At 49.8% G+C, this 26746-nt stretch overlaps 1 protein-coding gene across 4 annotated transcripts; it reads right to left on the bottom strand.

Annotated features, from left to right (window-relative positions):
- Positions 1 to 424: 424 nt before the first annotated feature.
- Positions 425 to 26475, bottom strand: Vstm1 (V-set and transmembrane domain containing 1). 4 transcript variants are annotated; one of them, XM_047529352.1, is made up of 10 exons: positions 26342 to 26475; positions 22283 to 22318; positions 21868 to 22152; positions 20874 to 21167; positions 17452 to 17490; positions 2203 to 2295; positions 2084 to 2111; positions 1879 to 1913; positions 1758 to 1789; positions 425 to 638 (listed from the first exon to the last, which is right to left on the bottom strand). In XM_047529352.1, exons 1-10 carry the CDS (start codon positions 26373 to 26375, stop codon positions 531 to 533), a joined length of 984 nt encoding a protein of 327 aa, XP_047385308.1. In that variant the 5' UTR covers positions 26376 to 26475; the 3' UTR covers positions 425 to 530. The 4 variants fall into 4 exon arrangements, with proteins under 4 accessions (XP_047385308.1, XP_047385306.1, XP_047385307.1 ...); XM_047529350.1 differs by having other exon boundaries at positions 1758 to 1792; XM_047529351.1 differs by having other exon boundaries at positions 1879 to 1916.
- Positions 26476 to 26746: the final 271 nt, after the last annotated feature.

The raw sequence follows: 26746 nt of genomic DNA on the forward strand, positions 1-26746 counted from the left end.
AATGGTGACTGAGCACTAGATATATGACATGCCCATTTGTTGCACCTTTGCTTAAGTGTCCTCCCATCTATCGTTCAACTCTCTATCTGCCACTCATTGGGTAAAACAGGCTGCGGAGTTGGGTCGAATCCACTTGGAATTCTTCTCCTTCTGTCTCCCGGAGGTGCTCACTAATTACTCGCTGACAGTGGGTCAATAATTCTTGGTTATTTCCTTGAATTGCTCAAGGGAGAAATGTGGGGTGGAGGCAGTGGGGTCTGGTTCTTGGTCTTGATGATGCATAAAGAAGTCAGACCCTGGGGGCTGGGGACATAGCACATTTGGCGCAGTGCTTGCCTCACATGCACGAGGCCTTGGGTCCAATCCCCAGCACCACCAAAAAAAAAAAAAAAAAAAAAAAAGCCAGAGCTTTCTGAGATGAGAAGCTTCTTTTATTGACATGGTGATGAGCAAGGGCCAGAGAGACAAGTGGGGGTCCACACGCCAGTCACCACGTGCCCTGAATCCCCCTCACGGGGTCCCCTCCTCTTCTACACTTCCCGCACTGCACCTTCTTGGGATCCTGGGGTCACATCAGCGGGGACAGAAGCCACCTCGGAGGGTATGTCTTCGGCGCTCGGCTCAACACAGGTCACTTCCTGGGGAGGCATACGGACGGGTTTAGAGCTGGGTGGACAGTGTGGCAGCCAGCAGCCACAGAGGCCCATTTAGATCCCCGTGAATCTAAGTAGCATTAAATTTGAAATTCAGGCCCTCGAGGCCACTGGCTGCCCCTCACGGGCACTGCGGCCTCCTGCGCTGGCACCTGCTGCACTCCGCAGAGCAGGACAGCCATGGTGGCAGTTCCGCCGGACAGCCCCATTCCAGCGCTGTGCTCGGGGAGGGTGGGTGGCCGCGACCAGGGCAACCCATGCTCACGGGGACTGGCGGGGTTGAGGGAAAGGGCTGCCTGCCACCTGTGACCGCGGGTGTGCAACAGCACATCATGACCCGATGTGAGTGACATCCGCCAACCGTTTGTTAGTCGATGCCAAAGACCAAACGTGTTAAGTGGACCAGATCAGGGAGGGGAACGGGACTGGGAGGTGGGGGACCTGGGGACATGCTGGCAGAGGGGGTGAAGCCTCAGCCGTGCAGAATAAAGCTGCAGAGCCGCCTGGAGAGCCTCTGAGCAGCGGCCAGGACTGCCCAGGAGAAGGTGCCCAGGCGGCGGGTCCTGCGTTAGCACTTTTACCACAAAAGCGGGGAGCCCCGAAGAGTGCAGGAGAGAGTTTGGGAGGCGGCAGAGAAGGCTGTGGCCGGACGTGGTGCCGGGGTGGTTTCTCCGGTGCACGCTTACCTCCAAACGGCTCAAGCTCTGACTGACACACAGCAATGTGCAGAGCAGACAGAAAAGCATAACCCAGACGGGATCAGGCGTGTGTTCTCCCAGGCTGGGCTGTCAACCCTGACGGAGACCCGACAACCCTGATGTCTGCCACACCCCTGGGACCCACCGGACTCGACTGCCATTAGGTGGAGGGGCGGGGGGAGCCAAGGGTTCAGCCCGTGGGGATCCTGTGATTCATCCAAGACCACGAGGGTGACCACTGTTTAACCCAGCCACTCTGAACTCGGGCCTTGGGGTGAACGCAATGCCCGCTGGCCTCCTGTGAGTCGGGGGCTTCGTGAAACAGAGCGTGGGGTAAACCAGGGGGCAGACGCGACCCTCGCTGGCAGTGAGCGAGCGTCTGGGCATTCCCAAGGGGGGCACTCACGGGGACAGCGGTCTTTCCCAGGTGAGAGAAATCTGCCGGTGAGAGAGAGAGAGAGAGAGACTATCAACTGCAGGCTGCAGGTCTTCCTCCAGGGGATTTTGTCTGTCTCCTAGTCACTCACCTGAAGTCTCCTGCTTGGGAAATGTGGAATGGCTGCTGCTGAGAGAGAGAGAAGGGGGCAGGAGGTCTGGGGTCTGACGACTGGAGGGAGAGGCAAGGGCTCTGGGGGGGTCGGGGAAGGTCACAGAGCGGGCTGGCTGGGCTGGAGGCCAATCCCTGAAGGACGGGTGGGGGTCCGGGGCTGGTCCAGGGCTGTGTCCATGTACCTCTGGGTGGAGTCTCCACCTGGCGAATCTGAGGAGGGCCGGGGAGGGACGTGCTCCTGAGACTCCTCTCACTGCCCACCCGCCAGACCCGGCAGACCGCCCGCCGCCCGCCGGCTCACCTTGCCCTGTGCACCAGATCACCAGGAAGACACAGAAGAAGAGGGAGACGATGGCCAGGCCGCTGAAGGTGGCCACAAGGATGTTTCCGGGGCCTGGCGGGAGAAGGGCGGGGCAGACCATCTGCTGGGCCCAGGGCCACGCCCCAGCCTGGCGACCGGGCTCGAGCGGGGCCCTCCGCTCCTCCCACCCGCTCCTCCCTGGAAAGTGAGGCAGCGGCTGCCTGGCTGCGGGGTCGGCCGGCGGGGCGGGGGCCGCGCAGGCAGAGGCCGCCACCGAGCCTCCTGGTGGGAGAGTCGTCGCAAGCTAGCTCTGCGCTAGCTGCTGCGCGTTTGTTCTCCCCGTCTCCACAACATGGCGTAGAACAAGTTTACTGCTTACCGTCTCCAGTTTGAACTTTTAATTCAATATTTTTTAACTTTTTGGTGCTGGGTATGGAACCCAATTGTTCTGTTTCTGAGCTACATCCCCAGTCCTTTTAATTAATTTATCTGTTTTCAAGACATGGTCTCACTAAGTTGCTGAGGCTGGCCTCAAGTTTAAGATCCTCCTGCCTCAGCCTTCTAAGTTGCTGGAGTTACCAGTGTATGCTGCCACACTGGGCTTCCAATTTGAAAGCTCTTAACTAAACTAAATACTAGGAAATAAAGTGAGTTGTCCAAAGTCACATAGCCAGGATGGGTTTAGGCTCCTGTATGACAATGTTTTAGGCAAGTCTACTGCGTGGTCCAGATAGTTCTGTGCTGGATGCTGGAGGTGGAGGTAGGAAGTACCTGAGACTGACCCTATCCCAGGGACTCACAGTCGAATGAGATAGTGTGTTAGTCAGTTTTCCACTGCTGTGACCACAGGACTGACAAGAACAGTGTGGAGAAGGAAGAGCTTGTTTTGACTGATGGTTCAGAGGTTCAGTCCATGATCCACCGACTCCATAACTCTGGGCCCGAGGTGAGGCAGAACATCATGGTGGAAGGGTGTGGAGGAGGCTCAGGATATGACAGCCAGGAGGCAGAGAGAGCCCCACTCACCAAGGACAAAATACAAACCCCAAGGCGCAGCCCAGTGACCCTCCTCCTCCAGTCATTCCCAGCATTCCTCTGGTCCCCACCCAGTTAGTCTATATCAGTGAATTAATGCACCAATTAGGTCATACCTCTTGTAATCTGACCATTTCACCAGTGAATGTTCTTGCATTGTCTCACACCTGAGCTTTTGGGGGACACCCCTTATCTAAACCACGAAGGATAAATATTTAGCCAATTACTGTAATGGGTAGGCACAATAATTGATGAATGAAAGTTCCAACTTGAGATCCAAGATGGCGGACTAGAGGAAGGCTGCATTCCTTGTTGCTCTGTAACTCCGGTTTCAAGCAGAGGATATCTGTTTCTTGGTGAGGCAGTTTTTGCTGCTTATTGATTCCCTGGTGTTTACCCCATTTGTCTGCTGTGATCACCTGCAGTCTGCCAGCATATTGACGCCTTTTTTGAGTGCTGATTGCTCACTGTCAGGCACCTATCATCCGCCATTTGCTTGCCTCTTGCCTGTCCATCGCCTGCCTTACACCTTTCCATCACCCACCATCTGAGGTTCACCTCCCGATCATCCGACAACAGTCAGCAAACTGATTGCTGACCGCCAGTGGAGCACCAGCTGCTTGCTGTTGCCTGGAAGTTCACTGTCACAGTACCTGCAGGTTTGATTACACGTGACTGCTGCCATTTTGAGACAACAGCCAGGCCCCATAGGACCCCTGGCCAGACTGACTGAGTCCCATCTCCAGGATCCCTCAGCCCAAACGATCACTCCCTGCCTCTGGGGCCCTCACATCGACTGACAGCTCCCTGCTGCCAGGACCCCCAGACCAACTGACTGTGCCCTATCACCAGGACCCCAGACCGTCTGATTGCACCCGGCCTCCAGGATCCCACAACCACACCAAACACACCCAACCTCCAGGACCCCTGCCTGACCAACTGCACCCTACCTCCAGGACCTCCAGCTGACCACGTCCACACCCTGAGCTGCAGCTCCCCATTTGCCAACACATTTGGAAGCCTGAGCGGCCATCTTGGATAATCCTGGAAGTTGTAGCTCCGATCTTTAGGTGGGGCAAATTCCATCCTGAGACGCCTGCTGGAGACTTTAAGCTCATTGTCAGGTACCTCTCATGCATCAGGCTACTGAAGACTGGGAGGTTTCATTACTATATGACTGTTATACTTAGATTTTCTTTTTTCTCCTTATTGAAAAATTTTAAGTTTTTATTTCTGTACTCTTCTTGCTCTCCTTTCCTTTTGTTTACCTGTTTCCTCAGAGTCTCTTTCTCCCTTTTTGCATGCTAACATCCAATTTCTTTTGATTACATTCTCACCCTTTCTATTATCTAGAACTTCTGTATATTCTTTTCTTATCCCATTAACAGCTACATTCTACATCCCTCTGCATCCTCTTTGTCCTCCATTAGAAACTGCAGACCTTATTGCAAATCTGTTTGTTTTACCGAAGATAATATTTGAACTCATTCTGTTTATTATGACAATATTGTTATTGTCCTCATAGGGGCTATTTGGTCTAGGATTGCATAGTGTCTGAATTGGGCACTGCTAATATTGATCTCCCCTTAAAGAAAAGGTTTTGGAAACCTATAGGGCCACTATAAGTCTATAGGGGAAAATCTGCAATACCCCAGATCTGCACTGCTAGAGGGGAAGATACATGACCAACATGAAAAAACAAGGAAAGAAAATGATCCAAACAAATCTAGATTCTATATTAATAGAATCCAATGACAGTATGTTAGAAGAAATGTCAGAAAAGGACTTCAGATTATACATGATTAATATGATTCGTGAAGCAAAGAATGAGATAAGAGAGCAAATGCAGGCAATGAATGATAATACCAATATCATTGGTATCATACCAATACCAATAAGCTGAAAGAGCAACTGCAGGAAGCAAAAGATCATTTCAACAAAGAGAGATTCTCAAAAAAAAAAAAAAAAGGGAAATCCTTGAAATGAAGGAAACAATAAGCCAAATAAAAAACTCAATAGAAAGCATCACCAAAAGACTAGACCACTTGGAAGACAGAACCTCAGATAATGAAGACAAAATATTTAATCTTGAAACTAAAGTTGCTAAAACAGAGAAGATGGTAAGAAATCATGAACAGAATCTCTAAGAACTATGGGACATCATGAAAAGACCAAATTTAAGAATTATTGGGATTGAGGAAGGCACAGAGATATAAACCAAAGGAATAAACAACCTATTCAATGAAATAATATCAGAAAATTTCCCAAACCTGAAGAATGAAATGGAAAATCAAATACAAGAGGCTTACAGAACACCAAATGCACAAAATTACAATAGATCCACACCAAGGCACATTATAATGAAAATGCCTAACATTCAAAATAAAGATAGGATTTTGAAGGTTGCGAGAGAAAAGCATCAGATTACATATAGGGAAAACCAATACGGATAGCAGCCGACTTCTTAATCCAGATTCTAAAAGCTAGAAGGGCCTGGACCAACATATTTCAAGCTCTGAAAGAAGATGGTTGCCAACCAAGAATCCTATACCCAGCAAAACTAACCTTCAGATTTGAAGATGAAATAAAATCATTCCATGATAAACAAAAGTTAAAAGAATTTACAAAAAGAAAGTCTGTGCTACAGAATGTTCTCAACAAAATATTCCATGAGGAGGAAATGAAAAACAACAATGGAGGTCAGCAAAGGAGGAACTACCTTAGAGAAAAAACACTCAAAGGAGAAACCAAGCCAAATTAAAAACCAAAAATAAGCCCAAATGACTGGGAATACAAATCATATCTCAATAATAACCCTGAATGTTAATGGCCTAAACTCATCAATCAAAAGACATAGACTGGCAGAATGGGTTAAAAAGAAAGACCCAACAATATGTTGCCTGCAAGAGACTCATCTCATAGAAAAAGAGCCACAGACTAAAGGTGAAAGGATGGGAAAAAACCTACCACACACATGGACTCAAAAAAGTGGGGGTTTCCATCCTTATATCAGATAAAGTGGACTTCAAGCCAAAGTTAGTCAGAAGGGATAAAGAAGGACATTTCATACTGCTTAAGGGAACCATAAATCAGGAAGACATAACGATAGTAAATATTTATGCCCCAAACAATGGTGCATCCCTATACATCAAACAAATCCTTCTCAATTTCAGGAATCAAATAGAACACAACACAATAATTCTGGATGACTTTAATGCACCACTGTCATGACTAGATAGATCTTCCAAATAAAAACCAACCAAAGAAACCATAGAACTCAATAACACAATCAATAATCTAGACTTAATAGACATATATAGGATATTCCATCCATCAATGAGCGGATTCACTTTCTTCTCAGCATCACATGGAACCTTCTCGAAAATAGACCGTATGTTATGCCACAAAGCAGACCTTAGGAAATGCAAAAAAATAGAGATACTACCTTGTGTTCTATCAGATCATAATGGACTGAGAGTAGAAATCAATGACAAAATAAAAAACAGAAATTACTCCAACTCCTGGAGACTAAATAATATGCTATTGAATGAAACATGGATAACAAAAAACATCAGGGAGGAGATTAAAAAATTCTTAGCAGTCAATGAGAATGATGATACAACATATCAAAATCTCTGGGACACTATGAAAGCGGTACTAAGAGGAAAATTCATTGCATGGAGTGCATTCCAGAAAAGAATGAAAAGTCAACAACTAAATGACCTAACATTACAGCTCAAAGTCCTAGAAAAAGAAGAACAGAATAACAGCAAAAGTAATAGAAGACAGGAAATAATTAAAATCAGAGCTGAAATCAATGAAATCGAAACAAAAGAAACAATTCAAAAAATTGACAAAACAAAAAGTTGGTTTTTTGAAAAAGTAAACAAAATAGACCAACCCTTAGCCACGCTAACAAACAGAAGGAGACAGAAAACTCAAATTACTAAAATTCGTGATGAAAAAGGAAATATCACGACAGACACCACTGAGATTCAGAACATAATGAGAAGCTACCTTGAAAATTTGTATTCCAACAAAATAGAAACTACCGAAGACATTGACAAATTTCTAGAGACATATGCTCCTCCCAAACTGAACCAGGAGGACATACACAATTTAAACAGATCAATATCAAGCAATGAAATAGAAGAAGTCATTAAAAACCTACCATCCAAGAAAAGCCCAGGACCAGACGGATTCTCAGCCGAGTTCTACAAGATCTTCAAAGAAGAACTCATTCCAATACTTCTCAAAGTATTCCAGGAAATAGAAAAGGAGGGTACCCTACCGACTCCTTCTATGAAGCTAATATCAACCTCATACCCAAACCAGGAAAAGACACATCAAGGAAAGAAAATTTTAGAACAATATCCTTGATGAATATAGATGCAAAGATCCTTAACAAAATATTGGCAAACCATATCCAAAAACATATTTAAAAAATCATGCACCACGATCAAGTGGGGTTCATCCCTGGAATGCAAGGATGGTTTAACATCCGTAAATCAATAAACATAAGCCATCATGTCAATAGACTTAAGGATAAGAATCATATGGTTATTTCAATTGATGCAGAAAAAGCATTCGACAAAATACAACACCCCTTCATGCTCAAAACATTAGAAAAAATAGGGATAGTAGGAACATACCTGAACATTGTAAAGGCTATTTATGCTAAGCCCATGGCCAACATCATTCTTAATGGAGAAAAACTGAAACCATTCCCTTTAAAAACGGGAACAAGACAGGGATGTCCTCTTTCACCACTTCTATTCAACATTGTCCTCGAAACTCTAGCCAGAGTGATTAGACAGACTAAAGAAATTAAAGGGATATGAATAGGGAGAGAGGAACTTAAGCTGTCACTCTTTGCTGATGACATGATTCTATATTTAGAGGATCCAAAAACCTCCTCCAGAAAACTTCTAGACCTCATCAATGAATTCAGCAAACTAGCAGGCTATAAAATCAACACGCATAAATCGAAAGCATTTTTATATGCAAGCGATGAAACATCTGAAAGGGAAATGAGGAAAACAACTCCATTTGCAATAGCCTCAAAAAAAAAATAAAATACTTGGGAATCAATCTAATCAAAGAGGTAAAAGATCTCTACAATGAAAACTACAAAGCATTGAAGAGAGAAATTGAGGAAGACCTTAGAAGATGGAAAGATCTCCCATGTTCTTGGATAGGCAGAAATAATATTGTCAAAATGGCCATACTACCAAAAGTGCTATACAGATTCAATGCAATTCCAATTAAAATCCCAATGATGTACCTTACAGAAATAGAGCAAGCAATCATGAAATTCATCTGGAAGAATAAGAAACCCAGAATAGCTAAAGCAATCCTTAGCAGGAAGAATGAAACAGGGGTATCACAATACCAGAATTTCAACTCTACTACAAAGCAATAGTAACAAAAATGGCATGGTATTGGTACCAAAATAGACAGGTAGATCAATGGTACAGAATAGAGGACATGGACACAAACCCAAATAAAAACAATTTTCTCATACTAGACAAAGGGGCCAAAAATATGCAATGGAGAAAAGATAGCCTCTTCAACAAATGGTGCTGGGAAAACTGGAAATCCATATGCAACAGAATGAAACTAAACCCCTATCTCTCACCCTGCACAAAAACCAACTCACAATGGATCAAGGACCTTGAAATCAGACCCGAGACCCTGCATCTTATAGAAGAAAAAGTAGGTCCAAATCTTCAACTTGTTGGCTTAGGATCAGACTTTCTTAACAGGACTCCCATAGCACAAGAAATAAAAGCAAGAATCAACAACGGGGATAGATTCAAACTAAATAGCTTTCTCTCAGCAAAGGAAACTATCAGCAATGCGAAGAGAGAGCCTACAGAGTGGGAGAATATCTTTGCCACTCCTACTTCAGATAGAGCACTAATTTCCAGAATATATAAAGAACTCAAAAAACTCTATATGAAGAATACAAATAACCCAATCAACAAATGGGCAAGGATATGAACAGACACTTCACAGAAGATCTACAAGCAATCAACAAACATATGAACAAATGTTCACCATCTTTAGTAATAAGAGAAATTCAAATCAAAACTACACTAAGATTCCATCTCACCCCAATTAGAATGGCGATTATCAAGAATACAAGCAACAATAGGTGTTGGAGAGGATGTGGGGAAAAAGGTACACTCATACATTGCTGGTGGGGCTGCAAATTAGTGCAGCCACTCTGGAAAGCAGTGTGGAGATTCCTTAGAAAACTTGGAATGGATCTACCATTTGACCCAGCTATCCCACTCCTCGGCCTGTACCCAAATGACTTAAAATCAGCATACTACAGTGATACAGCCACATCAATGTTCATAGCTGCTCAATTCACAATAGGCAGATTCCACCAACCTAGATGTCCTTCAATTGATGAATGGATAAAGAAAATGTGGTATATATATACAATGGAATATTACTCAGCTATAAAGAATAATAAAATTATGGCATTTGGAGGCAAATGGATGAAATTGGAGAATATCATGCTAAGTGAGATAAGCCAATCTCAAAAAAACCAAAGGACGAATGATCTCACTGATAGGAAAATGATAACACATAATGGGGGGTGAGAGGTGGGCAAGAATGGAGGAAGGAGGGACTGTATAGAGGGAAAAGAGGGGTGGGAGGGGTGGCGGGGAAGGAAAAAATAACAGAATGAATCAAACATCATTACCCTATGTAAATGTATGATTACGCAAATGGTATGCTGTTACTCCATGTACAAACAGAAACAACATGTATCCCATTTGTTTACAATAAAAATAAATTAGAAAAGAAAGTCCCAACTCTAACCTGAGTCAAGAATCACTTTCTATTTTTCTGCCTTAAAAATGGCGCATGGAACCCACTCATGTACGCCCGCCCCAAGGCCCTGACATGAGGAGGGAGCTTGCTGCTGTGTCTGGAAGTATAATGGACTCGACCACTAACTCTCCTGGCTGAGAACAGCTCACAAGTCTAGTTCAAGTATTTTCTGAATTTTCTTACATGCAACGACAAGTTGACAATGACGTCGGAAGTTTCTGGAGGTAAAAAAAAAATGGCAGACAAGAAACCAGACAGGAAGCAGAGCCCTAGGGCTGGCTGTGGCAGAGTCGCCATTGCCTGGTGTTGGCGGCTGCAGGGGGTGTGGGAGGACAGTAACACCGGGCTGTCCAGGGCGGGCTTCACTCCACACAGCTGGGACCCCCAGCCACGTCCAACCCTCTGCAGAAGGAAAGGGGCAGCCCTGAGGTCACGGGTGAGCCTTCATCATGTGCCAGACAATCAACTCCAGTGACAGGTTGAAAAGGAAAAGAAACAAAGAAAAGAAACCCCCGTGGCTGGCGAGGAGACCCGCTCTCCACATCCTGCAGCAGAAAGGAGAGAGGGAGCCGGTGCCCCGGCAACCTGGACGCCAGCCTCACCGGGGTGTTGGAGCCAGGATTCAAGGACAGGGAACGCCCAGAGCACAATTTGACTACAAGAAGTGAGACATTTTCATCAACGACCAAGGGTGACTAACGGGAGACCCTCAAAAACAGAATCCTCAATGCAGAAGATGCCTCCTGAATGATTTAAGGATGCGGCTCAAGGACCCCCCAGGCATTACACCAGAGACCCTGCGCTCTGTAGGCCCCACTCTCCGTCATGTTGGCTTAGGCGCTGAACGCCTCAATAAGACTCCTAAAGTACAGAAGTAAAACCAAAAATCAATCAATGGAACTAGCATCTGCATCTCAGAGAAAACATCCAGCCTTTGGTTTTTTGGGATTGGCTTATTTTACTTAGCATGATAGGCTCCAACGCCATCCTTTTGCCGGCAAATGCCAGAATTTCATTCTTCTTTAAAGTTTGAGTACATTTTCTTTATCCATTAACCTAAAAACCAAAGGCTGAATGTTTTCTCTAATATGTGGATGCTCATTCATGATAAGGGCGGGGGAGGCTGGGGAAGAACAGAGTTACTTTATATTAGGTAGATGGGAGTGAAGGGAGGGGAAGGGTGTGGGATAGGAAGGAGAGTAGAGTGAAACAGGCATTATTACCTCTTGTACAAATATGACTGCATGACTGATGTGATCCTATAACATGTAAAATCAGAAAATGAGAAATTACACTCCCTTTATGTATGATTCATCAAAATGTATAACTGCATTCTACTGTCATGTCCAACTAATTAGAACAAATAAAAAAATTTTAAAAACCAAGTTGGTGAAAAAAGAAAGAATATCATTAAAATTGCTTTGCACCCCAAATGTAAAACATAAGTAGTTCTCTATTTTAAGTAAGCCTCATTTTAAAATGGGGTATGTATGTTATAAAAAAAAATGATTCCTTTTGTCTTTCATAGGATTCACCCACATTTAAAAACTTTCACATAGTGGAATTTTTTTAAAAAATCAATAAATGGGTTGGTATCAAACTAAAAAGCTTCTTCATGGCAAAGGAAACAATCAAGAATATGAAGAGAGAATCTACAGAATGGGAGAAAATCCTTGCCACCTGCACCTCTGAGCATTAATCTCCAGGATACATAAAGATCTCAAAAAAACTTAACACCGAAGAAACAACCTGCTGGGTGAGGTGGCATACCCCTGTAATCCCAGCGTCTCAGGAGGCTGAGGCAGGAGGATTGGGAGCTCAAAGCCAGCTCAGCAAAAGCAAGGGGCTAAGCAACTCAGTAAGACCCTGTCTCTAAATAAAATACAAAATAGGGCTGGGGAGGTGGCTCAGTGGCCAAGTGACCCTGAGTTCAATCCCAGGTACCAAAAAAATAAATAATAAAAATTTTAAAAACCCAAATAACCCAATCAATAAATGAGCAAAGGAACTGAACAGACACTTCACAGATGAAGAAATACAATTGGTCAACAAATACATGAAAAAAATGTTCAACATCTCTAGCAATTAGAGAAATGCAAATTAAAGTCACACTGAGATTCCATCTCACTCCAGTCAGAATGGCAATTATCAAGAATACAAGCAACAATAAATGCTGGTAAGGATGTGGGGGAAAAGGTACACTCACATTGCTGGTGGGACTGCAGATTGGTGCAAACACCCTGGAAAGCAGAATGGAGATTCCTCAGAAAACATGGAAAGGAACCACCATTTGACCCAGCTATCCCACTCCTTGGTTTATACCCAAAGGACTTAAAATCAGCATACTACAGTGACGCGGTCACATCCATGTTTATAGCAGCTCAATTCACAGTAGCTAAATTATGGAACCAACCTAGGTGCCCTCAACAGGTGAATGGAACTGGAGACCATGGTGCTGAGTGAAATAAACCAATCCCCAAAACCAAAGGCTGAATATTCTCTGTGTATGCAGCTGCTAACACACACTAAGGGGGGGCATTCGACAGACTGGGCAGGGCAGAGTTGGGGGACGGGAGGCGGATGGGAATGGGCAAGACAGGAGAAGGAATCGACATCACTTCCTGTGTTCATGTATGAACACGCGACCAGTGAAACTCCATATCAAGTGCCACCACAGAAGGGAGCTATGCCCCATGTCTGTAGGGTGTCTAAATACAGTCCGCTGTCATGTCAAACTAAAAGGAACAGATAAAAAAATTTTAAATAAGCATACATCTAGAAAGAAAAAGAATGTGGAGCAAATGTCTGTAGTCAGGAGGAGGAAGGTAGGAGATGGCTAAGGTGGTGAGTTTTACGTCATGCATTTGTTACCACAATAATAAAGGAAGCCCTACAAGGGTCTGACCAGTATTCTAGGGTGGTCCTCTTCCTTGGAGTACGCACCCCACAGGCACAGGCCAAGTCCGTCAGCCCAGCGGGCGCCTTTTGTGACCACAGTATTTCTGAGTCCCACACAGAATGCAGGTGCCATCAAGCAGAGCCAGAAGCCTGTGTGCATGGGAAATCGGATTCTAGATGGAAGGTGCCAAGGGGGTCGTCCCAACCCCTGGCTACCATTTGTCATATCCACAGAGGACCTTGTGATGTGAGTTTTATATGTAACGTGGCTGGACTATGGCACCCAGATGTTACTGTGAGGCCGTTTGCAGCTGTGATTAACATTTCAACTTAGACATTTCAGGACTTCGCAGAACAGATCACCCACCACAATGTGGGTGGGTCTTGTCCAATCAGTTAAGGCTTCAGGAGAAAAGACTGCGGTCCCCTGAGCAGGAAGGGGTGGTGGCTCCAGAGAATTTTTTAAAATCTTTTTAGATGTCGATGGACCTTTATTTGATTTATCTTTTTTATAAGTGGTGCTGAGACTCGAGCCCAGTGCCTCACACATGCTAGGCGAGCACTCTCCACTGAGCCACAGCCCCAGCCTCGGAGGTCCTCAGCTCCAGCTGCAGCAGAGCCTCCCTGTCTCCAGCCTGCTGCCTGCCTACAGCTCCCAAGGTCATAGGCGAGGATCTGCAATAAGCCTGCAGGCACAGGTGGGTTCTGCTCTGGGAGCCCTGCCCTCAGAGAAACCATCACCGCTCTGTCTTCAAGCCTGTCACTGGGCTCATGGTGCTTGGAGTGGACAGGGCAGGGGGACCTGGGCACCAGGGTGTTCAGAGCTGGGGGCCGCGGGACCCCTGGAAACATGATTTCCAGGGTGAAAATAGCCAGCCAAGAGGACACAGGAGGGTCCTGGCGGGAGCAGAGGGGACCACGGTGGAGAGACCCACCAAGGCAGAGTGCGCCATGCTCAAGAGAACCCCCGCACACAGAGGCCACCGAGTCTTGCGGTGTTGCTGCACCTGCCTGAAACATACTCCTCTGACTCCCAAACACCCCGAAGGCAGGTGTGGCCAGCCCGCCTCCTGCTGCAGGACACAGGCTGCAGGTCCCCCAGGCTGAATGCTCCCAGAGCTCCGCAGGAGCAGGTCACACACACCCAGGCTGGCAGCAGGCCCCGCTCCAGCCTGGCTCCTCCTTGTCCCGACACTCGAGGTTAAGGAAACAGACACGGGGAGACCTGTAGGGTCGGGAAGCAGAGGCTGAAAAGCCACAGACCGAGCCCACAGTCACGGGGCAGCCAGCCCTCGCTGCCGTCTGCGGCGGTGAGCGCCCGTCTGGCCGTGCCTCCTGGATACGGGGCCATCCATGGTCACGCCGTGGAACCAGGTCGAGGCCTCACAACTTCCTGTCCTGTGCACTGGTCAAGGGTCACCGTCCCGGACTCGCCCCATGGTCTGCATGTGGAGTCTTCTGTCTAATGGATCTCCATTCCCATGTCCAGTCCACCCTCCATCCAGTGCCCACTATCTACCTACCGTGTCTGTCTCCCTCTCTGGATATATTTCTACCTGCCTGCTTTCCTCGCATCTTTTTATCTAAGCTGTCAGATGTTGAATTGCCTCCAATCTATGCCACCGATCGGGTATCTACTATCCAGCTATCAGCTCTATCGACCAACCACCTGTCGCCCATTCTCACTCTCGCTCAGTTTCATGCCTCCGTCTTCCTGTGCGTGTGTGGTGCTGGGGACTGAGCCCTGCCCGGGGCCTGGGAGGCAGCTCTCTACCCCTGAGCCGCATCCCCAGCCCTTTTCATCTTGAGACAGAGTCTTGGTAAGTTTTCCAGGCTGGCCTTGAACTTCTGATCCTCCTTCCTCGTCCTGCCCCGTGGCTGGGATCACAGGCGTGCGGCGCCATGCCCAGCGAGGCTCCCTCTTCGCTGATCGGCAGGAAGGACTGACAGCACTACAGACTCTGTAAACGCCCCACCCCGCATTCCGGAACCGGCCCTTGTGTGGTTAAATAAAGGAAGAGGCCAGGACAAGTAACCATGCCTGACGGGGCTTCTGCCAGATGGGAAATCGGGGCTGTAAAGCACTTGGTCCGGAGCCGCAGCCACGTGCAGGATAAGGCGCAGTTACCTGGCCGCGTCCTCGCCCTCCCCTAACAGCCGTCGCGGCTCCCTGCCATCGACGCGGCTGTACGGGGTCGCCCGGCCCTGCCCACAGCTGCAAAGCCTTGGTGAGTGTCCTGGTCGGGCAGCAGCCTGGAGATCCCAGAAGGCCTCGGCAGCGGCGGCCCTGTGAGAGTGGGACGGCCCAGCTCCCTGCAACTGTGCTGTGCCTCCGTGTCCAGCACCTCCCCGAGGACAGCTAAGAAGCCATCCAGGGCCTGAACGGCCCAGCCTAGCCTCTTTCCCTCCCAGGCCTCCTCCTGACTCCTCTAAAATGTCACTTTCCCTCTAGTGTCCCTAAGAGCCAGACTCTCGGGGACCCTCACCCAGGAACCCTCCAGAGCAGCGCTGCGTGGGTGCATCTCAGGGACACTGAGGCAGGCAAGCTGCCTTCCAGGCCTCCGGGGGCCTGCCTGGAGGCACAGAGATGGCCGCCTCGCCTCCTCCTGGCCGTCCTCCCGCTTCCTGGCCTACGACTTCTTCCACCCACAGTTCCTGAGAAATGAGAAGTAAATTATTGCAAAAACATCCTCCCCACACGGCCCCACAGTCAGCTGAACGGGGCTTCACGCTGCCAAGTCCACACAGCCTGCTCAAGCTTCACATCGCTGTTCACAAAGGGCCAAAAACCGACAAAGTATCCACGACACTGGAATCGGACCGAGCAATGGTGCAGCTTGAGCAGGCCAAGGGAAGCCACAGGCACCCAGGGAAACCTGGTCCTGCGTCAAATTCGAGGGGTGAATTTCTTCACCTAGAAGTTGGTAACGGGTCCCTTTCTGGAGACTTTGAGGTGACGAATACAGGGTGGGGACCTCATGCCTCTGTGAAAGGGTATTTCACTCTTCTTAGAATTGTGATGAGACGAATGTGAACTCAGAAAGTACATTTTAAGAATTCATATCCATACTCCCTAGGATGGCTCTGATTTTTAAAAGAGGAAAGTAAGTGTTCACAAGAATGTAGAGATCAACGGATTCGTGTTGCTGGCAGGAATGTGAAATGATAGAGTATGAAGGAAACAACCTGAAAGTTCCTCAAAAAATTAAACATAGACTATCTGGGACACAAGCCTGTAATTCCAGAGACTCGGGAGGCTGAGGCAGGAGGATGGCAAGTTCAAGGCCAGCCTCAGCAACTTAGCAAGATGCTGCCTTAAATAAAGTAATAAGAACTGGGATGTAGAGCATCTCTGGGTTCAATCCCCAGTGCTGAAAACAGAAAGACAGACAGGCAAGCAAACAAGCAGATCAATGTTGGGCAAGGGAGTGACTGATCAACGGGTACAGGATTTCATTTTGAGGTGATGAGAATATTCTGGAATTAGATAGTTGTGATGGTTCTACAACCTTCTGAATACACAAAATGCTACTGAACTCTACACTTTATAAGAGTGAATCAATAGAAGGAAGAATATATCAATAAAACAAGAAGGAAAATGAACTATACAAGAGCTCAAAGCAAAAAATGCTGCCCTTCCTCTTCCCTCACACATCTCATGAGATCTCCTGCTTGCTTCTGATACTTTCATACTCTTCTGCTCTCTCCGATATCAGAGCTCCCTGAGAAAACATTCCTGGTGTGAACTGCATCCACAGAGCTGGAGTAGCAGTCACTTCCCAAGTCTACTAACAAGGAATCAAAACCTTTTCAAAGACTAATGTTCATCTTGCAAAAGCACACTGGAGGCTACCCTTCTAAAAATGAATTTCACCAGCACAGACTCTCATGATACCATTCACAATTTGGACATTGGAGCAGATTACAGGAAGGTCATCAGTTGCTGAAAGAAAGGGTGCTTAAGTACCTCATGGGCCATTAAAGTCTGGGCCAGCTCTTCCAGCCTAATGCTGCCAACAGCCCTAATTTTTGGAAGGAACTCTAAGGACAGAATCTTAGTCAATGGCTCATGGAGAGGCAACATCAGGAAAAAAAGGAAACTTAATAGTCTCCTCTTTTTGAGAATTTCAGAGATTCACAATGTCTTCAATCACGTATTTTCCAAAAGCACCGCCCTCCACAGGTCCCAGACCCAAACTAGTTCCCAGATTCATCCTCATATCTCACAAAGCTCCACCACAGTTATCATGTGACATGGCGGACGGTATTCCTTGTGCTGTTTACCCACCAGCATTTCCAGAACCTGTAAGTGCCTCCGAGGTCTTTGCCCCAGAAAAAGCAGCAATACCTTCAATAACCCAGAAAAAGTGAGCATTTAGATTCTTCCTGTGCTCGGTAAGCAGAGGGGCTCATCTGGCCCACGAAGCAGATCTAAGTGGGAAAACACTTCTTTTGTAACAATCTTACCTGTTTTTGTGGCCCGAGCTCCAGGTCCATCACTTTCATCTAGGAAATAGGATGCAAGGAAAGGAATCACAAAGGTGTACGGGAACACTGGGGCCTAAGTCCTCGTGTCCGGTGACTGGGCTCAGGCCCGCTCTTGGAAGCAGAACAGAAACCGTCCTCACATGCCACAGTCCTCCTGGAGTGTGGTGTCATTTTAAAGAGGTTATATTTATGACGGCACCACTAATGCCATTCCCTTCATTCTCTCTCCTTGTCAGTCTCCCCGCCTCCACCCCCACCAGGACCCCAAATTCTAAAGTAGATCTCCAGGAGCAGCACGCACGTTCTGCCATCTCTCCAACAGTGAATCCAGCCCTGTGTCAAGACCAACAAGTTCTATCTCAAAAATCTTTCCCGAGCCTGATGCAGTGACATGCACCTGGAATCCCAGTAGCTCCAGAGGCTGAAGCAGGAGGATGACAAGTTCAAAGCCAGCCTCAGCAACTTAGTGAGGCCCTAAGCAACTTAGCAAGACCCTGCCTCAATAAAAAATTAAAAGGGCTGGGGGTGTGGCTCGGTGGTTAAGTGCCCCTCCATTCAATCCCGGGTACCAGTTGCGTCTTGAATTACGTGTCCGGGTAAGTCTGCATCCCACATCCAGTGGCACCACCCAGTCTAAGTGGAAATGTCCTCCACCTGCAGCCCCTGGACACCATCACTCCTCCGTGTCTGCGAGCTCGCCTTGTGTAGATCCCGTTCACACCGGTTTGCCTTCCTGTGTCTGGTGTATTTCATGTGAGCCGTGTGTGGGAGGAGCGTGAGCTATCAGATGAACAAGCTCTGAGGTCTAAGGAGCAGTGTGGTGACGGATGTGCTCGTTGACCTGACTGTGATCGTCATGACGCGATGGACGTCTCGAGTGTTGTCTGTCAACTAGATATTTTAATACAAAACGTCCCGTTGCCTGAAATGCAGCCGCTAGCATCCTCATGTGCTGCTCCAAGCCCCTGCTTTCCAAAGTCCAGAGGTCCCTAGAGCACGTGCCACAACCTGCTCCATCGCCACCCAGGGCTTCCGTTCCCTCAGAACAGAGGCGGCGGGAGCTGGGCTGCTCACGCTCCGGGCCCCTCCTGTGCCGACCGCCTTTCATTCCACTCTCCCCTTCTCTGTCCTCCTCTCTGCTTCAGACCATCCCCGGGGCACGGGTACTTCTGGGAATTCCTCTTACTGCTCTCCTCCAGCATGGCCAAGTCACCCCTGTCCTCCATGCCTGCAGCACAGACCCCGGGGACCCCCACGAGCCCCAGCTCTGTGTGCACTCCTGTGCGCCAGCCCCTCTCCTCGAGTGCGGGGACCTGTGGCTTGCGTCTGACCACAGAAATGCAAAGGTTATGGGGTGACCCTCCCGTGTTGCTAGGGACTCGCCTTCTCCCTCCCTCCCCACCCCCGTCTCTCTCCCTCTCTCCTCGTGGGCTCTGGAGAAGCAATGGAGAGGAGAAGCAGACTGTCCACAGTCAAGCCTCCGGAGGAGAGTCCAGCTGGCTGGCCTCAGGACTGCAGCCGGCGAAACCCCAAGCAGAGAACCCAGCTGAGCTCTGCCTGCCTCCTGACCCACAGAAACCGTGAGATAAATAAGTGGCTGTTGTAAGTTGCTACATTCCTAGTTATTATTTAGTTAGTTAGTTAGTTATACATTACTAATCACAGTTATTCTCCAGCTAGGACTGTTTTTTTCATCGAACCCAGGCCTATTCTACCACTGAACTACATCCCCAGCCCTTTGTATTTTATTTTGAGACAAGGTCTCTGTAAATTGCCTAGGCTGGCTTTGAACTTGCCTCCTCCTGCCTCAGCCTCCTGAGTAGCTGGGATTACAGGTGTGCACCACCACACAGGGTTTATCTATTACTTTTTTTATCCATTTCATATCTTGCTCTTTTTATTTCTTTCTCCCAATAAAAGGGTGTGTGCTCCTGTCGGCCAAGAGACCTGATCTGTCTGTTACTACTGAACATATCTGTCTGTATATCCAGAACATATCAAAGTATCTAGGTTCATAGGGTGAACAGCTATTTTGTGCCAGGACTTTTAATTAATTTTCTTCTGTAACAAAAGCATTCATATTCTCATTTTGTAATAGGTAAGGGGCAATAATGATAAAGCGATTTATAAAGCAGCAAACATTCTGTATGGGGAAGGCTGGCTTGAATAATTGAATCACTGAAAAGTGGTACCATCGCCTGTCTCTTGGTACAATAGGCAGCTGAGATAGAGAGGATCAGGAGAGAAGAGATGATCTGCCAGAGAACACAACTGGAACCTGGCAACTAGCACCAGGAGTTTAGGTCTGGAGTGTGGGTAAAAAGATATTCTTAAGACTGTAAGAAAAAGTTATGGGGGATACAAGAGGAAATTAATTTCAGGGTGAGGAGCACATGGTTGGAGCCCCAATTATCTTGAGCCTCACAAAGGGGATAGTCAGAAGCAAAATATTGTCATCAATACCCAAGCCCAAGCTAAGCCACAGAAGTGGACTCATGGCTACTTCCAGAAACTCTGGTTATTGTGAGGCTCCCCAGGGACTCTTCATGACATAGCGAGACTGACCTACTGGGAGCAACTGTAGTCACTTGAGGGAGAACGTTGAGTGATTGGCAGATGAAATGATGACAGGATGGATGGATGAATGGATGGATGGATATTTGGAAGAAAGGAAGGAAGGATGAATGGATGGATGGAAGGATAGTTGGAGGAAAGAAAAAATAGATGAATGATGGGTTAATGGATGGATGGATGGATGGATGGATAGATAGTTGGAAGAAAGGAAGAATGGATGGATGATGGGTAGATGAATGGATGGATAGAAGGATGGTTGGAAGGAAGGAAGGAAGGAAGGAAGGAAGGAAGGAGGGAAGGAAGGAGGGAAGGAAGGAGGGAAGGAAGGAAGGAAGGAAGGAAGGATGCGTGACTGAATGGATGGATGGGTGAAAAAATGCAAAAAGAAATCTTGCCTTCTGTGCCTTCTTGAGATCTCAGGCACTCAGGCAGCCCCTCCCGTGAGTACCTTCCCTCTGTTGTCCTCACGGCTCTCTTTTCTTCAGCTCCCTGCACCATGCCTGAAACACTTCCCTGCAGTGGGTTCTCTGAGCCCCACGTTCCACTGTTCACCTTCCCTATGTCCTTCCAACTGTACTGGTCGTTCTTTCTGGTTCCTCTTTGGCGTTAACAGGAAGTACTGTTAAGTTTATGTTGAACAGCCACTGTGCAGCTAGTTATCTTTGCGATACCCAGGAGGTCACCCCTAATCTCTATAAGCAAAAGGCATCCTCACAGGAAGTGAAGACAGAATAAGCTAACAGAGGTAAGTTGCTTATCCAGGGGTCTGGAGCATAGATAATGCTGGACACGTGCCCAAAGTCAGCGTCACCACCCTGAATCCTCACCTGTCACCTGCATCTCCAGGCTGCCGCTGCGGGCGGAGCCCAGGTGAGGCCAGTGGCACTGGTAGTACACACAGCTGTACTTTCCCCCGTCCTTGCTCGTCACGTTCCGGAGCGTGAAGTCCATTTGGTTTTCTCTCCCTTCCTTGACTTGTAAGGGATCTGGGATGCCTGTTTTCAGCAGAGCAGTGACGATGCATTCAGTGCCGTTGTTGGGAATCAGACACCGGAGCGTCCTGTGACCTGGAGCCACTTCAGGGTCTGTGCTGACCAAGAGGGAAGGTGCTGGCAGGGATCCTAGAGGGCAAGGCAACAGGAATAAAGGGCAGGGCCGGAGCAGAGATGCCCCACAAGCAGGGAGCTGCTGGGTCGCCGACCGTTCTAATAGCGCCTTTTATTTTCTGTATTTGATGCTCTGACACCTCGGGCCTTGCTGGCCTGAAGGGACTTCCCCAGACACCAGGGTTAGTTAATCCCTAGAGATGGGAACAATCTGCCTCAGTCACCAGAGCACACGCCAGCCACCTGCTGCACTGGGCTCTCACACGCAGGGCCACTGCCCCCTGCCACCACCCCAGGACCAAGTGCCAAGCCACCAGGGGCATCCCTGTGCCGGGGAGCGGTCCTGACTGTTCCTCTCCCTGGAAACACAAGGGCAGCTGTTGTCTTCCTCCCTCTGCGGCCTGAGCAGCCCTGCCCAGCCCAAGGTGCCCCCATGTTGCAGTGAGCGCCTCCCCTGGGGACCCAGTCACAGACGGTCTCAGAGATTAGCTGGGTCTCCTCCTCTGTTGGCCTGACTGCCCCTCGGAACTTAATTAATTGATCATATTCCAAAACTCTCCCTGACATGCAGCTCATCAAGACCCCCTGGGACCCCAGCGTCAGCCCCGTCCCCACGCCCGGCTCCCACCTGCCAGGGCTGTTTTGGCTCCTGGATTCCTTCTTCCCCAGCTAGGTCCCATGGCAGGAAGAGGAGCTGATGGAGGCCCCCCCTCACCTGTGACCACCAGCTGTAAGTGCCTGCTGGGCTCTGACCACTGGCGGGCGGCTGCCGTCTTGTAGGCGCAGGAGTAGCCCCCGGCATCCTCGGGCCGCAGGCCAGCCAGGGGGAACTCGGCCTTGGTTTCTGCTGAGCTCCGCTCTCGCTTGAACCCGGGGTCGAGCAACTTCCTCAGCACGAAGGTGGCGTTCTGGAAACCGGCCCGGCACAGCAGGATCACGCTGCTCCCCACTTCCACCAGGGAGCTGGGCCAGGCGCAGAGCGAGGGCCTGGGCAGTGTCTCTGGAAAGAATCCAGAGTTAGCTGACCCTCCATCTGCGTGAGGGTGAAGCCCCTCCTGGAATTGGGAGGACTGGAGGAGAAGGCCAGGGAACGTGGAGTGCAGGACCCCAGGGGACCCGGGGACACTCACCATTGCTCCCCTGGTCTGCACGGCCCAGGCACAACCCTGGAAGAGAGGATGCCGTCAGAGACGCACCGCGAGCCCCGCTTTGAGTACAGCCAGGAGAGAGCGCGACAGGGTCCGGGTCTGTGGTCTCCAGAGTGCCCTGCTGCCTGTGGCCCCTGCGGTGGTCCTGGCTGCCATTTGGGGGCCACACCCAGAGGGAGACTCGGCAACCCTTTCTGCCGATGGCATGGCTTCGGCCAGCCGTCCTTCCACCAGCTAGGAGTGGCCCCCCTAGGCCTGCCCTCCTGCCCGCACTCTCCAGGGTTGTGCTGCTCTGTCTCGACACTTAAACGATTCAGAGGTCGCTCTCCTGGGGGTGGGGGCTGCGTAGAGGGCGTCCACTCCTCCAAACAGACCACCCGACCCCTGGGGATGCTTCTGGTCCCCACCCTCGGGCCGTGTGCGCCACCTGCCCTAGCCCCCCTCTTCCGCTCTGTTCTTGAGGTCAGCCAGGGAAGGGACCTCAGGAGCCCCGGGCATGGGACGCCAGTCTGGGGTTTCTCTGGGAAAGTTAGGAGTTCTCTGGTGCCATGGGACTGTCTCGGGATGTCTGTGCTGGTTTTGACCCAGGTGGTGACTTAGAGCACAGACGCCAGCCTCCCCGGGAAGGGGTGAGACAGGGCCTGGGAGAGAACTGGGACAGTGTGTGCGAGAGATGGCCTGACGGCAGGTGGGGACTGTCCTCCTGGGACCCAGGTCATGGCCCCTCTCAGACCTCCCTCAACCCTGCCTCTAGGCTCAAGCCTACTCGGCTCTGCTGTCCGCCACCTTTGCTCAGTGAGTCCTGTTGTTCCTAATGAGGGCCACGGTCACCTTAGAAAGGGTGACTGACTACCATGGAGAAGTCCACCTTTAAGGGGAAAAGACCAGACATGCAGGAGAGCTGGAAGCAGCACATAGGTAGAGCGTGGCTAGGTCTGAGTGTTGGCAGGAGTCTGCTGGGGAGGAAGGGCAACATGGAGAACTCCATTTTCCAGGAAATAACCAGAGCAGAAGCCACCAACGAGCAGGTGCCTGTCCTTTACAACCTCTTCCCACACCTCAGCCTGTTGGGAGCGGTGACAGAGGGTGGGACAGCAGTGACTGGGACTGGGGTCTCTGGTGGCCTCATGGTGTGGTGTGCCTGGTGCCTGAGGGTGTTCCTGTGCAAGGGCACAGGATGCCCAGCTGCTGTGGCAGTGCCCTGCATGAGGAGGCTGTGCAAGAGTCCTGTGGGCTCTGACCTTGACCTCAGGCTCGCAGCTCCGGGAAGGAAGGAACTCTCAAGCTAGACAGCCACAGTGTTTCAGCAGCTCGCTTCCCGGGTCCCTGCCACCTTACAGTGACTTTAAACAATGGGCTTTCCTGAGAGCTGCACCAAGCTCCTCACGGTGCACTCTGCAACTGTGGATTGCGACTGGGAAAAGTTGCAGGGATGTCCTGGTCTCTGTAACTTTGCTGAGTAGAAAGAATCACTGTTGCTTAATCTTTAACCTGAAAATGAGACCTGTATGAATAAAGATTGCTGGGGTAACTCTTTAGAGCTGCAACTCCATCAGAGGGCAGAGCTCCACCTGATCCCAGCCTAATCTTCAAGATCTGTGTCTGTCAATCTTTATTTTCCAATCCCCCTTTGCCCCTCACTGACGCAAGAGTTTGCCTGCTGCTAGCTACATTGGCCATTTGTCATGAGCTACCGGGTGTGCGGGCAGCGACCATGGACACATCCATGCTCAGCAGACACCTTCCTCACACCAGCTAGCTGCACAGCCAGTTATGTAGTGGATCTTTTACACGCTCTCATCCTTACCTACAGCTGCCGTTTCTCAGGCACCCGCCCTTACTGCACATTTAACCTTGGCCCTGTCTTTGTGTATGTGTCTGCATACTTGAATGCAGAGCCATGCAATCCCCTCACGCATTAGGGGCTCTTGCCTTCAGTCAAGTGGGGAGGGTGATGCTAGAAACCTAGCTCCCCAGCCAGCACAGAGGGGCACATCTGTAAGCCCAGTGGCTTGGGAGGCTGAAGCAGGAGGATCGCAAGTTCAAGGCCAGCCTCAGCAACTTAGTGAGACCCTATCTCAAAATAAAAAGTTAAAAGGGCTCAGGAGGTAGCTCAGAGGTTAGTCCCCCTGGTTCAAAAAAAAAGAAAAGAAAGAATGAAATGTAACTCCCCAAAAGAGGATGGCAATGTAAACTACCAACTACCAGATTGCCAAACACTAGCTACAGTGGGACAGGTCCTTTGAACACAGCACCTGGTGACCTCTAGGTTCTCCATAGAGAGTTATTTAGCCGCAGGAAGGAAGAAGAACTGATTCATGCCATAAGGTGGGTGAACCTCAGAAACACTGCGCTAAGTGAACCAAGTCAGACACCTGGCCACCCAGGTGTGATTCCATTTTATGCTACGAGCAGAACAGGAGAGTCCAGAGAGACGGAGGGCAGATTAGAGGTTTCCAGGAGCGGGAACTGAGGTATGGGGAGGAAGCACCAAGGGCACCGGGCTCCTGCAGGCTGATGAGGGAACTTGACAGAGGGGCTGCCGCAGGTCACCGGGAATGCACTCAAAGTCACCGCGTCATACACCTGGAAGTGGTTGGTTTTGCATTGTAGGATTTTACCTCAATATCTTTAAATTTTTATGTGCATCAGCATTCTTACCCTTTCTAGTCAAGACCTACACAGATTTGAATATAAAAAGTTCACCCCAAATAATATGAAGCAGAAGGCTGATACGGAGCCCTGGCTCGCGTGAGCACCTTGCTGAGCGGCCACAGCCAGCATGAATCTGCCAGGCTCTGTGCTCCCGGCGGTCATGTCTGGCTCCCCCCGGGAAGCCGCTGGACCAGACAGAGGCCTGGGAACAAGGCTGTAGCAGCCACCGTCTTGCACCTTTGTAAGGTCACACTCAGGGAGGAAAGAAGTCCCCACCTCTCTGCTGGTCCAAAGACATCCAACACTGTTGGGCTGGCCTGTCCTGCATCACAAACCTGCTCCTGGAACAGTATCACAGCCAGAGGGGGACGGTGTTAAGGGTTCACCACTGGTCCCAGCTCCCACCACTGTGGACAGGCAGAGCAGTATTCTGACTTTGCAAACATGAAGTTAGGCTAAGAGGGAGCCATCCTGCCGCAGGCTGGGCCTCGCCTCCAACGTGACTGCTGTCCCAGTAAGTGGAGGAGAAGAGACCTGGGGGCAGGACAAGCTGTGTGAGGACAGAGGCAGAGATTGCAGCGATACGTCCTCATGGCAAAGAATGCTGCTGGCAGGGAGCAGGACCCCTCGGCACCCTGGGCAGGAACCGGCGTTGCCAGCACCAGCACCTGTGAGACAGAGTGTTCCATTATGCCAGGGCAGGGGTGCTGGGGACAGACAGAGGCCACAGGCAATGACCACAGGACAGATGAGGACATCCCCGAGCTGCCCTGTTCACTCTGGCCTGCGACCGAGGCTTGGAGCAAGGTGGCCAACGGCCATCTCTAAGGCATGAATGTGCACAGGGGAGAGGCACAGCCCAGGAGGGAAGAGCCGTGACCAGAAAAGGAGGAAGGAACAGGACAGAGGAAGCCCACAGATGTCCACCAGGCCCCACGCCCGCAGCACACACACACGCCCGCAGCACACACACACGCCCGCACCCGGGAGGAGCTGGGGGCTGGGAGGAGCTGGGCTCCGAAGTCCAGGGTACCTGCAGGACAGAGCCAGGACCGTGAGCCCCACCTTGCTCTGCACAGTCTCAGACCCTTTTGGTAAGAGTAGGCTCAAACGGAGGATAGCCCCTGACCCTTAGCCTGGGGTCCACAGCAAGAGGGCACAGTCAGAGGGCAGACTTGAGATGCCAGCAGAGCGGTGTTTCTTCTGGAGTAAGCGGGTGTCCGCGTGCCTGTGCGCCCGGGTCCTCGTCCCTCAGGCGTGGGACCCAGCCCTGGTGCCACCCCCTCTGGCACACCTGTGCAGGGCCACGGCCTTCCTGCATGCCCGCCTTCCCGGCCGTGACTCCCACTCTCCATCCAACCCTGCGTCCCATCCCAGGAGACCTACCAAGGCACAGCAGCCACAGGGATTCCGAGCTCATAGCTCCAGCCTGAGCCGGGGCCCCGGCCGCAGCTTCCAGGCCCAGCCGGCTGGGAGAGGCGGCGCTGCCCCTGCCTGCCACGGCGAGCCGGCACGGAGGACCCAGGCTGCGCCCTGAGGCTTTGGCTCTGTCGTCACTGGGGCAGCAGGCCACACTTCCTTCTTGCAACAGGCTCAGGAAGCAAGAAGCCATCGATGACCACACGTTGCACAGAGGCCGTGGCGCGGCCCCACCCTGCCCAAGCCCCCCACCTCCTCGGGGGTCCTGCCCAGGATGATTCTAAACTGATTTTTTTACATATATTATATTTAGTTATTATATTTATGTATCATATATGTATATATCTCCATTAAGAGGTTTTATTTTTTTAT

Source organism: Sciurus carolinensis, chromosome 16 (assembly GCF_902686445.1).
Source record: "Sciurus carolinensis chromosome 16, mSciCar1.2, whole genome shotgun sequence".
NCBI classification, from domain to species: domain Eukaryota; kingdom Metazoa; phylum Chordata; class Mammalia; order Rodentia; family Sciuridae; genus Sciurus; species Sciurus carolinensis.

What these genes read in the sequence shown, in the direction of transcription:
- Vstm1 (XM_047529349.1), bottom strand. Translation starts at nt 26,375, where the DNA reads ATGAGCTCGGAATCCCTGTGGCTGCTGTGCCTTG. An exon ending in CTTACAGCTGGTGGTCACAG is followed by an intron (nt 21,168 to 21,867) that starts GTGAGGGGGGGC and finishes CTTGCCCTCTAG; the next exon opens with GATCCCTGCCAGCACCTTCC. An exon ending in CCTGGAGATGCAGGTGACAG is followed by an intron (nt 17,491 to 20,873) that starts GTGAGGATTCAG and finishes CCTATTTCCTAG; the next exon opens with ATGAAAGTGATGGACCTGGA.